General features: G+C 51.2%; 7 protein-coding genes across 7 annotated transcripts; 2 read left to right on the top strand and 5 right to left on the bottom strand.

Annotated features, from left to right (window-relative positions):
• Window positions 1–342: 342 nt before the first annotated feature.
• On the bottom strand, window positions 343–1,506 carry PtrM4_115860 (uncharacterized protein; the record flags this gene model as incomplete). Its single annotated transcript, XM_066108191.1, has 3 exons — window positions 343–699; window positions 760–1,318; window positions 1,343–1,506. The coding sequence occupies 3 exons, from the start codon at window positions 1,504–1,506 to the stop codon at window positions 343–345; spliced, it is 1,080 nt and encodes a 359-aa protein (XP_065961376.1).
• Window positions 1,507–2,240: 734 nt separating this feature from the next.
• Window positions 2,241–4,984, bottom strand: PtrM4_115850 (HisD, Histidinol dehydrogenase; the record flags this gene model as incomplete). The annotated part of the gene is made up of 3 exons (XM_066108190.1): window positions 2,241–2,270; window positions 2,338–2,495; window positions 2,545–4,984. 3 exons carry the CDS (start codon window positions 4,982–4,984, stop codon window positions 2,241–2,243), a joined length of 2,628 nt encoding a protein of 875 aa, XP_065961375.1.
• Window positions 4,985–5,633: 649 nt separating this feature from the next.
• PtrM4_115840 (MhpC, hydrolase or acyltransferase (alpha-beta hydrolase superfamily)) lies at window positions 5,634–6,970 on the top strand (the record flags this gene model as incomplete). Its single annotated transcript, XM_001934956.2, has 4 exons — window positions 5,634–6,243; window positions 6,294–6,477; window positions 6,527–6,875; window positions 6,965–6,970. The coding sequence occupies 4 exons, from the start codon at window positions 5,634–5,636 to the stop codon at window positions 6,968–6,970; spliced, it is 1,149 nt and encodes a 382-aa protein (XP_001934991.2).
• Window positions 6,971–7,654: 684 nt separating this feature from the next.
• On the top strand, window positions 7,655–9,355 carry PtrM4_115830 (Tannase domain containing protein; the record flags this gene model as incomplete). The annotated part of the gene is made up of 2 exons (XM_001934955.1): window positions 7,655–8,163; window positions 8,209–9,355. The coding sequence occupies 2 exons, from the start codon at window positions 7,655–7,657 to the stop codon at window positions 9,353–9,355; spliced, it is 1,656 nt and encodes a 551-aa protein (XP_001934990.1).
• Window positions 9,356–9,856: 501 nt separating this feature from the next.
• Window positions 9,857–11,125, bottom strand: PtrM4_115820 (glycoside hydrolase family 10 protein; the record flags this gene model as incomplete). Its single annotated transcript, XM_001934954.1, has 1 exon — window positions 9,857–11,125. The coding sequence occupies one exon, from the start codon at window positions 11,123–11,125 to the stop codon at window positions 9,857–9,859; it is 1,269 nt and encodes a 422-aa protein (XP_001934989.1).
• Window positions 11,126–11,969: 844 nt separating this feature from the next.
• Window positions 11,970–13,561, bottom strand: PtrM4_115810 (PutA, NAD-dependent aldehyde dehydrogenase; the record flags this gene model as incomplete). The annotated part of the gene is made up of 4 exons (XM_001934953.2): window positions 11,970–12,457; window positions 12,505–12,795; window positions 12,849–13,203; window positions 13,256–13,561. 4 exons carry the CDS (start codon window positions 13,559–13,561, stop codon window positions 11,970–11,972), a joined length of 1,440 nt encoding a protein of 479 aa, XP_001934988.1.
• Window positions 13,562–14,548: 987 nt separating this feature from the next.
• PtrM4_115800 (DUF4360 domain containing protein) lies at window positions 14,549–15,202 on the bottom strand (the record flags this gene model as incomplete). Its single annotated transcript, XM_001934952.1, has 2 exons — window positions 14,549–14,982; window positions 15,037–15,202. The coding sequence occupies 2 exons, from the start codon at window positions 15,200–15,202 to the stop codon at window positions 14,549–14,551; spliced, it is 600 nt and encodes a 199-aa protein (XP_001934987.1).
• Window positions 15,203–16,466: the final 1,264 nt, after the last annotated feature.

Below are 16,466 nucleotides of genomic sequence, written 5' to 3'. Positions count from 1 at the left end.
GCCTACACTGGCCTCCTTACACTCGTATGTCAAGTATTTTATGTTACACAGGTAGCTACATATATTAGTTTGGTTTGCTTTTGCAACCTTATCGGCGCACTGTCACATCTTTAGGTTCCCCCACCGGCAGCCGATTGTCCGCAACATTCGCATTGGTATTATTCAACCATGGCTATTCCGCCCTGAAACTTCCGATTGGGTGTCTTGGAAATAAAAGCATTAAATATTACTGTGGTTTGGATAGATCTTCCTTTCGGAAACAACACTCCGTAATCCCAATAGAAGACCAACTTATTACATCGTGCACCCAGCATTATCACACCCATCTCGTAGAAAAGCATCTCATCGAGTCCTCCATCCACTAGTGTCGACAAACTCCCACCCTGCTCGCATAGTCCATTTCCCAGGCTGATGCCCTACTCTGAATCGACGTTTGAGCTTTTGTGGAGCTCCGTCATGAGTCTTTAGTGGAATAACCTGGCGAAAGGGGCGAGGCTTCTCTATCAAACCAGGCAGCAAGTCGAGAATATCATGGGTCTTGAGGTTTTCGGTCGTAAGTGTAAGATGGGTGATGCCAGTCGAGCGATAAGGCTGTAAAATGGCGTTCCTGGAGAGAGCTTCTACGTCTGCTTCGGTGCGGACGGAGACGGCGTTTTCAAAGCGGACGCCTACGTTTTTACAACGGCGCTTGCGCTTCGGCTGCAAGTTGTCGGCGTCGTCGTCGTCGTTGTCGTGGGATGTTGAAGCAGTGGATGTAACTTGAAAGTCATTTTGTTGATCGGGTTCAGTAGCCACCGTTGAGCTGGATCCATGACGCCGCTTTCGATCGCAGATTGCACCGGCACGCTCCATTCGACCCATGAACCCACCATCTGCGTTATCGTAGTATTCATGAAGCGCACTAGTCGCGCTGTACAGCTTTCTCAACCGGACATTCTCAAACCGAATGTCTCTGTCGGATGGACCCTGCTTCTCTTCCCAAGCCAGCTCCATTTCAGAGAGTGCCTCGAGTTCAATGACCAAGTTGGCCAACAACCGCTTCCTATGGCGGTAGCTGAAATCTGTTGTATCGCAATGGATGCGGCCGGACATCGTCATCCGGTATGTTTTATAATCATCTGTCCCATGGGTGGCAAGCTTCCATGCAAGTGAGCCGCCATTGGCAAAGGCGATGTCCTGATTGGTCTTTAGGCTTGACATGGCAGTCTCCACAAGACACATTGGACAGTTGGACTTGATGTAGCGGTCACGGTAGGCTGGGTGAGTAGGATGTCCACATAGCACGGGGGGAACTGGGCTTGGCGGCTCGTCCGACAGGCTATCTCGCTCCTGAGTCCGCTACTTCTTCGTCTCTAGGCTGGCTTGCTCCTTGTCCTCGGACGCTGTGGTGTCGTCCTCATGACGCTTTCGTTTGCCCAAAGTAGTAGAGCTCTTGGTCCATGAGGCGTGTACCCTTGCGATAATTTTCGCTATACTCAAGCTGGAGAGTGTGATTGATGAAGTCATGTTGGAAAAGTGGGCCTGAAAGGTGTTCAATTTAAATTGAAAATTCATTTTAAGGAACCTTGTGGTGTAGAGAGAACGTCGGTTTGGAGCAGGGTTGCAGTGGAGGGGTTGCGATAGAGATAGCGATGAGCAGAGGAAGTAAACTGTTTGTACAAACGGGTGCGTTGGTAAGGCTTTTGATAAGCTAGTGACTGACCCACGGAGAGGAATTTCGTGCTGAGTCGCGCGTGACATAGTCACTTGCACGTATTGTACTAAATCCTGCGATTACAGTGAAAGTGAAAGGCACAACCACCTCGCTTGCAAATCTCCAGGCCTGCGTAGACAACTTGCTCCGTGACAGGCTGAACTATACGACATCTCCAGGGCTTCTCTCTCTCTTTTCTGCTACTCGGTACCGCAAAACTGCGATCCTATTGGATAAAATGATTGTAATGAAGCGTCTATGAGGAGGAGAAGAGTCGGCTTACAGTGGCCGGTTAGTATTACCATCTGTTTGCTCCTACACATTCCGGCAATCACGCGGCGAAGCTGCCGTTCGTCGAGGATCACACACAGCGATGTCGTCAATAGAGACTAGTGAATATGCCTTATCAATAATGGTCAGATTCCAGGGTCTTCCGGTACTCCAAATGCTTATTGTTGTCATTGAATTCCCCCAAACTACCACGGGGCATCTCTAGACAATGGCCGACGCTTGCAACTACTACACATGTACTATCAAAAGGAAACTTCTACCATGCCGCCCAGAGCTTTTTGATAATCTATGACCGAATATTGAAAGGCAAACCGAGTAACATTATTCTATGCGACGCCCAACCGTAAACTTACAGCGCGACGGTGGGCCTCTAGTTCTTCGACACGCGCGAGCTCCATCACAGCTGCGCCCACATTTTCCAGACCTTGTCTAGTGAGATGGGAACTGGTGATGTGCTTGACATAAGATGCCAAGTTTACACCTGAGTATTGCTTTGCGTATCCGTATGTTGCTGCATTTTGTTAGCGAATTTCAAACTTGACGTATGGGTTGGCACTTACGCAACGCATGGTTGACACCGGCGGAGTAGTCACCAACACTTTCCGGTGTCCATTCGCCGATGAACACGCTTCCAGCATTCTCAACCATTTCTGCAACCTTCTCCGCCTCGTTGACTTGGAGGATAAGATGTTCTGGCGCGTACTGGTTGCTTAGCTCCATGGCTTCATCCATCGTGCTTACGGCGAGTGTAAGCGAGTGCTCGATCGCGCCGCGGACGATGTCCACGCGCGGTAGAGCAATTGCCTGTTTGTGTAACTCATCCTCGATTGCCCCGAGCTGGGATTCATTCAGTCCAACTGCGATCAAGATGACCTGAGAGTCCACGCCATGCTCGGCTTGACTGAGTAGATCCGATGCGACAAACGCGGGATTGGCAAATGCATCAGCAATCACAAGGACCTCACTGGGTCCCGCCGGCATGTCGATGCTTACTCCGGCATTTGTGTCGTTGGAAACGTGCATTTTAGCTGCTGTAACAAATTGGTTGCCAGGGCCCAAAATCTTATCAACCTTGGTCACGCTTTCAGTACCGTATGCCATGGCCGCAACAGCTTGTGCACCTCCAGCAAGTACGATAGACTCTGCGCCAACTTTATGAGCAACGTAGACGACTTCTGGGGTTACTTGACCGTTGGATCGTGGTGGCGTAGCCAGAACAATCTTCTTGCAGCCAGCAACCATGGCTGGCACACCAAGCATGAGCGCGGTGGAGGGAAGTACAGCTGTACCGCCAGGTATATACAAACCTACCCTTTCGATGGGTCGAGCAAAGCGCGAACATACAATTCCAGGCATAGTCTCCACCCTAAGTGGCTTGTCTTCTTTCTGCGCAGCGTGGAATTTACGAATGTTCTCAAACGAAACATCGATGGCTTTGGCGGTCTCAGGGGCCAGTTGCATAAGTTCTGGTGGGAAAGGTGCTCTCAAGACGGGCGAGGTCAACGATGTAGCTTTCTCAAACTTGTGCGTATACTCGAGTAACGCAGCATCTCCGCGCGTCCTGACAGCCTCGATTATGGGTCGGCATATACCCAGAATCTTTTCGGATGAACGTTGTGAAGGTCTTTGCAATGCAGCGCTGATGGTCTCTGGGCTCTCGTTTGCGGTTACGTATCGCCTCATAGTGATGCGGCCATTCTTTGTACCTGCCGGGTCGTCTTTGCTCTTGGGTACCGATGCAGCCTCCTTGACCATCTCCTTGGTACTTGAATCACTAGTAGTTCCCTGTGTTGTCGTTGCTGCCTGTGCGGCAAATGCGGGCTTTGCATCGCCCTGCCGCCTTTTGACCTTGATACTCTTCGCATCCAAGTTTCGCTCAACATCTTCTAATGATACACCAGCAGCTATGCATTTGGTCAGGGCAAAGTAGAAGAGATCAGCTGCTTCGAATGCAACGTCCTCTTTCGTGTTGGCGTCGCAGAGCTCGGTAGCCTCCTCTAGTATCTTTGCGCGCAAAAGCTGCTCATCATTGAAGAGGCGCGCAGTATACGAGCCTTCCGGGGCTGAGGCCTTGCGACTCTGCAGTGTCTTTTGCAGTTTTGACAAGCCACTGTACTCGCCGAAACATGTAGGTGTTGCCAGATGGCAAAAGCCTCTGCCTTGTTGTCGCACCACAAACTGAAGGCAATCGCTATCACAGTCGAGCGACAAAGATACCAGCTCCTGTACGTCGCCGCTGCTTTCGCCCTTGTACCACAATCCCCGCTTTCGACTCTGGTATACCCCACGTCCTGTTCTCAGACTTTCGGCGACACTCTCTTCACTGCTGTATACGAGTCCTAGCGCGATACCCCGCTCGTCAGTCACGAGTGTGGTAAAAAGGCCGTCGGGCCGGTCGCTCGTTGCGTTGGCCATGATGAGCTTCGCGACACTCAATGCGCCTCCTTGCTTCGAAGGGTCGATGGTGAGATTTTCAGCGGATACGATGGGGATTGCTGACAGTTTCGCTAGTCTTGATACAGTGTCCACATTAGGTTGCGCAAAGGAGACGAAGAATCCGGGGCGGTCTGTCCCATAGTCCTTCAGCCATGCCTCGACAAAATCAACATCCTGCACCTGGTGGGCGTAAATATCCACATGTGTCCCTGCTATAGCCTCTATGATTTCTTCCTTTGTGTTTCCAGGCAAGCATAGGACGATCCTGTCCTGGTCTATCTTCCGCACCTTGAGCTCGTCTAGTTGCTGGCGAGTAACGAAGACCTTAGCGGCGCCGGCATCGAGAAGTGAGAGAACATCGTCCATGGAGGTGATTGAAGTGACGCCTAGGTAGTTGGCAAAACGGCCTACCGATCGCTTCAGGTGATCAAGGGCCTGATCGATAGTCGCGTCCGTGACTTGGATAAAGACATTGCCGACGTATGATAATGCCTGCGCATCAAGACCCTGGGTAGATTGTGTGTACGTAGCCAGGTCAATTGCAGCCACCAGTGTCGGAGCCATGTTGTGTATTCGTGTTGTGACGACTTGGTATGATTAACGATTTCCCACCAAGTAGCAAAGGTGAGTTGTGAGTCGACAGTAGAAAAGTTCTAGACTAGCAGCTGCCAAATCGCGGGGCCTATTCCGATCTGCCCCTCTGATGACGCCACCACCATGGCCCCCCGACCCACCTCACGCCTCGAGCCTCAGCATATTGCTACTTGGCTGGCTTGTCGAGCTCATAGGAACCATTTTGATCAAGGGATCCAGTGGTACCTCTTATGCATGGCGTCCTTTGCTATAGATTGTAATAATCGCCCCGCCTTTCATTACTGGTCGAGTTTCTCCCTCAATCGTCAACTTGATGCTATCAATGCAGCAAATGCGCCAGGATATGCAAAGGTCTAGTCTAAGCTTGCAAATTAGCTCACTGGATTAATGATCATGAAGCGGAGTTTCTTTACATTTCAGATAGCCTTTACATACCTGCATACACCAGCTCGGCCATAACGATCCCTACCATCCGGTGCTTCCGGTACCGTTTGTCACAACACCACTCAAGTACTTCCAGCTACAGATAAAAAGCTCCATTTCCGAGTTCCAAATCACAGACTTACTCCTCTTCTCATACCTCGGATACGCGGCCGCTAAGTTAGCCTCTGTTGCAACCATGTCGTACTCCCCTCCAGCCTCAGCCAAGCCCTTTACGCTAAACATCTCGGACCAAGCAATCTCGGAATGGCGTCAACTACTCCAGCTCTCCAAGCTCGCACCCGATACTTTCGAAACTCAACAGGAGGACCGCCGCTTCGGTGTGACGCACAAATGGCTGTCCGAAACCAAGGACTACTGGCTGAACAAATACGACTGGCGGGCGCAAGAAAAGCACATCAACTCTGTGCCGCATTACAAGATGCAAATTGAATTTGTCCATCTGCACTTTACTGCTCTCTTTTCTGAAAACAAGGATGCCGTTCCCATTCTCTTCATGCATGGTTGGCCTGGAAGTTTCCTCGAGTTCCTGCCAATGCTGCAGTTGATCAAGACGAAGTACTCAACCAAACATCTTCCGTACCATATCATAGTACCTTCGCTACCCGGATTCACTCTTAGCACCATACAGTCCAACAGTGACTGGACCAATAAGGACACTGGCCGCATCTTGAACCAGCTGATGTTGACTCTTGGCTTCAACAAGTACCTCGTTCAAGGAGGAGATGTTGGTAGTTTCGTAGCACAGGTCATGAGCGCAACTTACGATGGTTGTGTTGGTATGCACCGTAAGACATTCTCCCTACCTCATATGCTGTAACGCTGAGATTCGTACTAGTGAACATGCTCCCTACGGCCGGCAAGCCAGACGAGAACACTCCTTTATCCAACTTGGAAAAGGAGGCATTAGCGCGGACCCAGGCGTGGGAGCCTCTTGGGATGGGCTATGCTATAGAGCACGGTTCGAGGCCGAGCACCATCGCCAATGTACTCTCTTCCAACCCGCTCGCAATTCTTGCATGGTAAAAGCCCTGCTACCTACTGAGAAACATCTGTGGTAACATTAATCAGGATCGGAGAGAAGTTTCTGGAATGGACGGACGAGGATCCCTCCATCGATGAAATTCTCACCAATGTTTCCCTTTACTGGTTTACCAACTGCATCACTCGATCCATTTATACATACCGCGAACTATTCAGGGGTGGCGTCGTCAACATAGATGAACCAGCCAAGTCTGACAAGCCATTGGGCATTTCCTGGTTCCAATTTGAATTCAGGCCGATTTTCGAGAGTGTTGCGGCAAAGAATCACAATTTGGTCTTTTACAAGCAACACGAGCGCGGTGGCCACTTTGCGGCTTTGGAACGTCCGAACGAGCTGTTTGAAGATGTTGAGGCGTTTGTTAGCAAGGCCTGGAAGGTATGAAATGGGTCTAGTTCCGAGTAGCTCTGCACGCGCAGCAAATGGCTGACGTGTCCAAGACATGGTCGTCTCATGAGCCCGCGAAGCTGTAGGGACATCCGATATACAGTACACAGGCGGCAAACAAGGGTAGCACGGATGCGATACTATAGCCAAGGACGTGCATAGGCAGATACCTAAGGAATAAAATATTATCCCGCTTTGACCACCCTAAACTAGCTTAACGTCCGTCAAATGCACCTCTAGGGCAATTCACACGACAACTGCATGGAACCCATAGACCCGCCTTTCATGGGCACGCTAAGCGGCGTTTCTCCACACATTGGGGTCGTTTCGCCGAAAATGACGCACTCCCGACCCCATGATATCCCCCGTTCCCCGACTGCGACCTCGAGTGGTCGGGGTCATTGCGAGGCGCCTGCATATGTGGTCCTCCTCCCCGCTTTCCTGAGTCCATCAATCTTAGTGGTTTGCCAGATGCGCACCATGACTTTTCGGCAGTTGCGTGCGGCCGAATTGATGCTCGACTGGCTCTAGCAACGAACTTTTTTGTATTCGCCTCGGTACATTTGCTTGTGCCCCAGTTTTTGGTGGCTTTTTGGCGTGGTTTGGCGCTGAGATCTAAGGCAGGTCCCCCGGTTTGTACTATTCATTTAACCGCGCTTGCGATGGACCATGATTGGGGTGCCAAAATGGTGCAAATAAAAGGAAGACTAAATCCGAGAACATGGTGACGAGCCAGTCTTGTTACTACTCACCATCAATCTACTGTCAAGATGAGACTCCGACAATCACTACAGACTGCACTGCTATGTGCGTCTTCTGCGCTCGCAGCTCCTCATGGACCAAGTTGCTCAGCACCAATTGGTTTCTCCAAGAAGTGTGCCGACTTCGCCTCTGATCTCGTTATTGAGGGTGGTGTTGTCAACGGTTCTTCCTTCGTTCCTGCTGGCACAAACTTCAGTGTACCCATATACGACCCAACATGCAACACTGGTCCGCCCCAATCAGTCCCCATCACAAGGGACATGTGCCGAATTGTGCTCGAGGTCTCGACTTCTGCGCGATCGGGCTTCAAGATGGAGGCGTGGCTTCCGACCAACTGGACTGGCCGGTTTCTCTCCGTTGGCAACGGTGGACTGAATGGCTGCATCTCTTTCGACGACATGGGCTACACAGCTGGCCTCGGGTTTGCCTCCGTTGGAACCAACAATGGCCACGACGGAGGCGGGGGTTTGCCGTTCTACAACAACGCCGATGTCGTAGAGGACTTTGCATATAGAGCGTAAGTAGCTAAAGATTCCACATGGAACTTGTCTAACCATTTCAGCCTACATACTGGTGTCGTAGTCGGAAAACAAATCACCCAGGACTTTTACGGCAAGCCACACGACAAGTCGTTTTATCTCGGCTGCTCAACAGGAGGACGACAGGGTTTCAAGTCCGCACAAGACTTTCCGGACGACTTTGATGGCATCATTGCTGGAGCGCCTGCTGTCGCTTTCAACAACCTCACTTCCTGGAGTGGACACTTCTACCCCATTACCGGTCCTTCGAATTCTTCAACGTTCATTCCGCTGCCATTATGGTCGGTTATTCACGACGATGTGATGAAGCAATGCGATGGACTTGATGGCCTTGTAGACGGCATCCTCGAAGATCCTTTGATGTGCCACTACGACCCATCAGGCCTGGTTTGTGCCGAAGGCAGCAACTCTTCCGCGTGCCTTACACCAACGCAAGTCCAGACCGTGAAGAAATTCTTCGCGCCACTAGTCAACGATCAAGGAGACCTGGTTTACCCGCCTATCCAATATGGAGTTGAGACGGAAGTAGCTGCCTTCCTCGCAAATGGACAGCCATTCCCTTACACAACTGATTGGTTCCGCTATGCCATTTACAACGACCCCAACTGGGATCCAGCGACTCTAGGCCCCAAAGACTACGACTACGCTGCGAAGCTCGATCCCTTTGGTATCCAGTCTTGGAAGGGCGATCTTAGCGCTGTGAGGGACCGCGGCGCAAAGGTGCTACATTGGCATGGCCTAGCCGACGCCATCATCTCGAGCGACAACAGCCCTCGCTACTATAATCACGTCCGCTCTACCATGAACGCAACAAGTGACGAGTTGGACAAATTCTACCGCTTTTTCCGTGTCAGTGGAACTGGCCACTGCCGTGGAGGTAATGGTGCTCATGCCATCGGACAAGGCGGTGGGGAGATTAACGGCTATGAGCCCAGTAACAATATCCTCATGGCACTGGTGGACTGGGTTGAAAAAGGCAATGCTCCCGACTATATCATGGGTACCAAGTTCGTAAATGATACCGAGTCTCTTGGTATCGAGCTCCAGCGTGCGCACTGTAGATTCCCGAGGCGCAACCAGTACAAGGGCGAGGGCGACCCCAACCTCCCCGAGAGCTGGGAGTGCGTGAACACCGACGAGGCTGTTTCTTGGGAGGTGGCCCAACAGTAGATTGGTGGTAGACGACAAGAATATACTATAGTTAGTCGTTTAATATTACACGTAATATGTAATCCTGCAAAATCAGTATCTTGTGCGTCATCTTTTGAGTTCTATACTAATCTTTAGTTCTTCAATCTCAACGGTAGACCTAATAGTCTAACTTCGTGATAACTGCAGAGAAGGATGACCGCTCGTACTACAGTGCGTGTGTAGAGGGGCCAAAAGGGGTTGGAAGTATCTATAATGCTTATCAGATAGACTTGGAACTAAATTTCCGGCAAACAACCGGCTTACCGCCTGACAAATTTACAGGCCAAGAATGATGCCTCTACATCACATGCAAAATAATCATCACGAAGAGCAGCAATTCCGGCTTCTTGATTCAAGGATCAATTGAATAAAAATGTGAGGCGGTCTAACCATCTCAAGAAAGATATGTAAGTGAAAAATATATACTCTAGAACAATCATCTTCGTCTCTCTCCACCTAGACGGAAAAAACTTCTAACATCTAAGCAAGCGCGGAGCAAAGCTCGTTGTAAGCAGGCTTAGCCGAGAAGTTACCGTCGAACAACAACGGGGTAGCGGCAGCGCCAATCCACGAGTTCTTGTCGCTGACACCCCAAACGGTAACACCAACACAGTTCTTCTGGTTCAGGCAAGCGTCAAAGGCAGTCTTGTAGTCGCTTGAAGCTCCACCCTTGATGTCGAGCTCAGTCATTGCGCACTCAGGGGCGGAACCGCAGAGAAGCTCCATAGCAGCAGGGACATCAGACATGGGCCAGACACCAGAAAGATGGGACTGGGAGCCGATACCGTCGATGGGAACACCGGCGGCGATCCACTTCTTGACGTGCGAAGCCATGGCCTTTGTCTTTGCGTAGCCGGGGCTGTCGAGGTTGTAGTCGTTGATGTAGAGCTTAGCGGCTGGGTCGGCGGCTTTGGCAGCGGCGAAGGCGGTAGCGACGAAGTCTTCACCGAGAACGTTGTAGAAGACGGAAGAGCGGAAACCACCGTCTTCGGCAAAGATCTCGTTGACTACGTCCCAGGCGTAGACCTTGCCGGCATAGGTGGTCATCATCTTCTTGATATGGGCGACCATGACCTCAGTGAGCTTGGTCTTGTCGGTGATAGAGGAGACCCAGGTAGGAAGTTGCGAGTGCCAGACAGTGGTGTGGCCACGGACAAGCTTGTCGTTCTTGGTAGCAAAGTCGACAAGGAAGTTGGCACCGGAGAGGGTGAATTGGCCCTGGGTGCCTTCGGTGGCATCCCACTTCATGCTGTTCTCAGGGGTGACGCAACCGAAGTTGGCCTTGACGATGTCGGCGTTCTTGCCGGTGCCGAGAAGACCTTGGTCAGTGGCGACACCGAGGTACTTCTTGCCCTTGGCCTTCATGGCAGCATCGAGGTTGCACTTGGCGCCGTTGGCACCGTTGCCGGCGACGTTGGGCGCGGGGGCGGAGTTATTGGCGGGAGAAGCAGCAGGAGTGGGTGAGACAACCGCAGCAGGCTCGGCGATTGGCAGAGTGGCGTTGAAGGTAGGAGTAGGGGCAGCCGGGGCACCGGTGCCAATAGGAGGGACTGGGCCGGCTCCACCACCAGCAACACACTGGCTGTACCAATCGTTCATCTTGACACAAGACCAGCCCTCGGCACAGCTGCTCTCACCCTGGAAGGTCTTGCCACCGCATTGTCCGTAGGGCAGGACAGCTGCAAGGACAGCAGACGAGGATGACAAGCCAACGACGGCGAAGTAGAGAGGGGAGCTAGTGAAATGCATGATTGAGATGTTTCAATCGGTTCGGTTTGGTTCGGTTCAAAGGGGTTGGTTGGAGATGGACGAAGTAGAGAAGCAAGCTTCTGTATGGATATGTTCAAGAAAAGAATGTCAGGAAGCAAGCTCCCAGTAATAGACAGAAAAGAATAGAGATGGTACGAGAGGTGTCTGAAGGAACGACTGAACGGATGAGTGATGAAGAAAAGTGAGTTGAGTCGGGCGTCCAATCCATCTTATACTATCGTAACATTGCGGGAGCAGACAGCCCTGCCCGGTGGGTCGCAATTTGTGGTGGGCGGATACACCCTTCGAGTTGTTGTTTCATCGCATGTCAATCCAACGAAACACTATCCCTGGTCCTGATTATTCCGTCTCTACCTCGGGAAAACACCCACTTTTACCGCTCTGTTTCATACAAACAAGAAAACAAGCAAAAGGTGTGGAGACGGGTTGACAGAACCATTACGTTCCTGCGTGTATAGCCACCCTATGCGTTCATGCGATACTCTATCTTACGCACGTCCAGGTGGATTGTGGACAATCAAAGCTGAGCGGCTGGCCAGGAACTTCATGCAGTGCGTGTTCACGCTCGAACCCGCGCGCGCTTGCGTCTGCCAAGACGCTGCCGAGTCGCAGATAAATGACAGGCCAACTACTTCTGGACCGAACACCATGCGAACGGACGTTCGTTTTGTTAGCCACCGGGCCTTCTGTGCTTCATCATGTTCCGGATTCCTGGAAAATCACGCGTCATGAGCAGATGTCAGGATGGTTAAGCATCGTAAGCTGATCTTATTTCAACTAAGATATGGCCGCTCTTCTTCTTGTTTCATCATGACTCGCGAATCTACGACTTGTACACGTGAATGACGCGGGCGTTGCAGTACGCAAGCAGACCCGTTGTGCCCCACTCTCCACCGATTCCAGACTCCTTGTGTCCACCAAAGATAGCCTGGGGTGTTGGCTTCTCAAATGAGTTGACAAAGACTGAACCGGCTTCTAATCGTCGCGCAACTTGGCTCGCCTTCTCTACGTCAGCGCCCCATACACATGCGCCAAGGCCGGTGTTGGTGTCGTTAGCGCGTGCAATAACCTCCTCAAGATCCGACCATGGCTGTGTAGGCACAATGGGTCCAAATGGCTCTTCCTGGATGATGCGGGAGTCGCTGGGTGGGTTGTCGATGATTGTTGGCTGGATGAAGAATCCCTTGCCAGACTCGACGTCTGGTGCTCCGGCGGCGAATCTGTAGCCCTTGGCTTTGCTGTCTTCAAAGAACCCCTTGACGCGTTCGTATTGCATTTGATTTTGCACGGGCCCAAGCATAGTGGTATCATCTAGTAATGTTAGCGGCCTGTCATTTGAGTGATACCATCAAATTTACCTTCTGCGTTTCCGACCTTCATGTTCTTAGTAAAGTTGGTCATTTCCTCCAGGAATTCTTTGTAGATAGTCTCGTGGATGTAGATGCGCTTGGTGGCTACGCAAACCTGGCCGGAGTTCTGGAAAGCGCCCATGACAACTTGTGGTGCAACCTTCTTGATGTCGACATCGGGCATAATGATGGAGGCGTCGTTTCCACCCAGCTCGAGAGTGACGCGCTTAAGAGTCTTTGAGCATGTTGCCATAACCTTCTTTCCTGTCGCGATGGATCCAGTGAAGGAGATCTTGTGAACTGAAGATCTGTTAGTTACTGCTCATACGAAGACGGAGACTGATGGAACTTACTATCAGGGTGCTCACACATTCCAACACCGAGCTCATTGTTGCCACCAACTACCTGGAGGACACCGGGTGGGAGGATCTCCTGGGCCAGCTCAACAAACTTGAGAGAAGTGTATGGGGTGAATGGGGAAGGCTTGACAATCATGCAGTTACCAGTCAAGAGGCAGGGTGCCATCTTGCCGGCAGATAGGATGAGGGGAAAGTTCCATGGGCAGATGGCACCGCAGACACCCAGGGGCGTGTACTCTGTGTACAAGGTCTTCTCGGCGTCTTCGATCGTCTCTGAAGGAATGTCAAGGCTGGCGTGGTACAAAAAGTAGTCGCCAGCTCCCTTGACTTCCATGTTTGCGATTTGGCTCTGTTGGTACGTCAGTATGCGATGACTGTGAAGTGGATAGAATACTACATACCGGCTTTCCATTCTCCTTGCGAAGTAGGGTGAGAAATTCTTCGTGGTGTTGCTGGTATAACTCGGCTATCTTGACGAGGGCCTCCTTCCTCTTCGCAAGTGGGGTATCTCTCCACGCAGGGTATGCTTTCTTTGCTGCTGCGACGGCATCGTTGAGATCTTGCTCACTGGCGATAGGCACATCCCAAAGCTCCTGGCCGGTTGAGGGGTTGATACCGTGGTGAATCTGGTCGGATCCGCGCTGCTTGCCGTCTACAATGTTGTAGAACTTTTCAAAGTCGAGGGATGAAATCTTTCCTGGAGACATATTTGCGGTTTGTAGAGTTCGATGATGTAGGGTTTTAGAGTTTGGTCGGCTAACGGGCTGACAGGCGATGGCGCCTTTAAGCGTCTCGAGGAAAGACCCGGTGTTGTTGCCACCCAGGGGCATCCCAACGCTCCTTCGATATCCTCGGCAACAAAACTTGCTGTGAGTGGACTGCGGCAGTGGGTTTGTAATGGTAGGCGCTTTCAAAATCCTTGGCTACGACCCTTGACCCCACTTGAGTAGCAGGATCGCGGGGCTCTGAGGAGTAACTACACCTTGTATCAAGCTAGCCTCGTATTATCCCGTCCCTTAGTAAAGTCCCTACTCGGCAACTTGCCAACTACTGACTCGCCCCAGTTTCCTAGGGCTGGAAGCTACCATAGGCCTGCCACGTGTGTGCCGCGACCACGAGCCGGTCATCTGTTGCCATCTCGGACCGGTAACCTGGGGTCTCAGCTACTCTTCTGTGTTTGATCAACCTCGTGCGGACTTTTTCGTCCTAATAGTGAGGCCCCACCCGGTCAACCTCGGGCATACTGGGAAGTGGATTACCCTCCGTACTAAGATATGTAAACGTCGCTAGATAGGGCAAATACCCAGCCTAGCGCTTGGCGAGTCGACATGAGGAATAGTCGTCGCAACACGGACGTTTGTGAATAGTAAGGCGTGTACCTTTGACCCTGAAGACCCTCACGGTGGACCTGTGAGACTCGTCTCGCCCTGTATCAACCGCGTTAGCGCAGCGGGTGGACACGGCATATGCATCTAGTGGCCTTCATATCTGTCTTCTTGAAAGATGGCGAGTACATGGTAAAGAAAAGGGTCAGAGTAATAGGTCGACGTCCGGAGATTTGTTACATGTTCTGCAATGCGCACGTGTGTCAGCATGTGCCCCACACGCAGGGTGCACGTTGAACCAGCCTCATCGGGCAAAGCGAAGTGGTTTTATTTCTACAGAATTCCAAATATCTACTCTCACCGCCTAGCTTAGCACTTCTTCCATCGAACATACAGATTCGACGTGAATCTCCCGGCTTCTCTCGTCGAAGCAAGCACTCCGTTGGCAGGCGTAGCCAAAGGCGTCAAGGCAACCTCGCTGTTGACATTGAACATTGCATCCCCACCGCAGGGGGACCAGACTGCTGCTGCAACGTTATCCTGCTTGTAGTATCCCCCATGGAAGGGACCGCTGAGGCTCAGCGCTGATGAAGTTTGGTCCTGCGATCCAGAGAAGTAGTATGTGGATTTCACAACACCTGTGACGCCGGTGTCAAGATCACCCCAACCTGAGTAGTCGGCGCTGAAGACAGCGAATGAGAAGCCTGGACTGAATTGTAGGGCCAGGTTGATTTGGCAGTTCTTTCGCGACTCGTCGGCAGTTTTGTCAACACCGACGCGAGCAGTGAATTGCTTGTTGAAGTCTGAGGGTTATAGTTAGTATAGACACAAGGTAGGACCTGGAGAAGAGAGCTTACAGATGGGTAGTGTGCCGTTCTCGTTCCATTCGATATCGATACTGCCTTGTGGACAGCCGGATCCAGCAGAGACAACGTTCTTGATGCTGAATGAATCTGGCGCCTGGTATGTTGGAGCGGCAACCGCTACTGCCGCAAGGGCAAGTGTAGCAAACGTGTATTTCATCTTGGAGACGTAACGATATAAAGACCTTGGTAAGGTTAGGATGGATCAAGTATCTCAAGGCAATGATGTCGATGCTCAATGCTGACACAAGTGCAATTCGGTATAGACCTCCAACGAGCGGGTGACCGTGACTTTATATCTCGACGTAATCATTGGAGTAGGAGAGCTAGAACATTGGCACCAGAAGGGTTCAACAAACCTCACTATAGATATGGCTTCACACTAATCATCCGGTCTTGCGAACAGCAAAGAACACATTCTCATTGGTAGTGTTTTTATGGCGGATGGCGAGAATTCAGCCACTCGCTACCAACCGAGAACCTTGCCTTTATCTACCCTATCTCTCTCTCGGACATTGCGACGAACCTGGTATGGTTGCCACGAGCGCGATATGAGATCTGTCCACCGATATTGCTCGTAGACATAGCCGGGACGCAAACGATACGACAGCCCTTGAACGCAGGGTATTGTTGCTCTAGAACCTCCAAAGTCTGGGGTAAAATGCAAGCGCTAACGAGACTGCAAGCCTAATTATAGGTGGTTCTTGGACTGAAGCACAAACGTGGCGGAAATTGTATAAAATATATTGAGAGACCTGGTCGAGGGCACGAACCAGAACTGTAGCGGTTGATTGTAAGCTGGGCTCTCCGGGAACGCTTGCTTACTTTAGCGAGCGAGCTGGATCATTAGACCTTTTGTGTCAGCAACTACTGAAAAGAATTTGTTAGCGTTCGTATACTTCATCAACGATCATCTCGGTCGTAGACTAGCCCTGTGCACATGTGTTCGTGCTATATGATTGTTGGGCTGGAGTGTGCTAACAGTCCACCCTTGAATATGGTGCTTTCGAGACAGAGGTTGTGCGAGGAGAAGTGGGGTTACCGGTAGGGCTTCGAGTTGCGGTAGATATAGGCAGGGGCTGGATAAATACGTTGGAAGCTGCGACGGGTGAGATACATATACGCGTCCCTTTGTAGAACAATTAAACTCCGAAGTATGCGCGGCATTGCTCCTGATGGAACTGGGGTTGTAAAAATAACGAGTATACACAGGGATAATCTGTGTAAGGAAGTCGTGAGCATATGGGTAGTCTTGACTGAATGCGACTCGCTTGCGAGATATGCTGTATAACTGTATGAATATTGCATACATCTGAAGTAGACCGTGTACTGGTTAATGATATCGTGTGACCAACCCGCCATCTAACGCCTGATCCGTTTGCCTAATGTCCGTTTGCAACCTCCGAAGTTGCATGGAATACCGG

The sequence above is a fragment of the Pyrenophora tritici-repentis genome, chromosome 6, assembly GCF_003171515.1.
Source record: "Pyrenophora tritici-repentis strain M4 chromosome 6, whole genome shotgun sequence".
Lineage (NCBI taxonomy): Eukaryota > Fungi > Ascomycota > Dothideomycetes > Pleosporales > Pleosporaceae > Pyrenophora > Pyrenophora tritici-repentis.
Note: the sequence above shows the minus strand (reverse complement) of the source record. Positions and strands in the feature narration are given on the sequence as shown.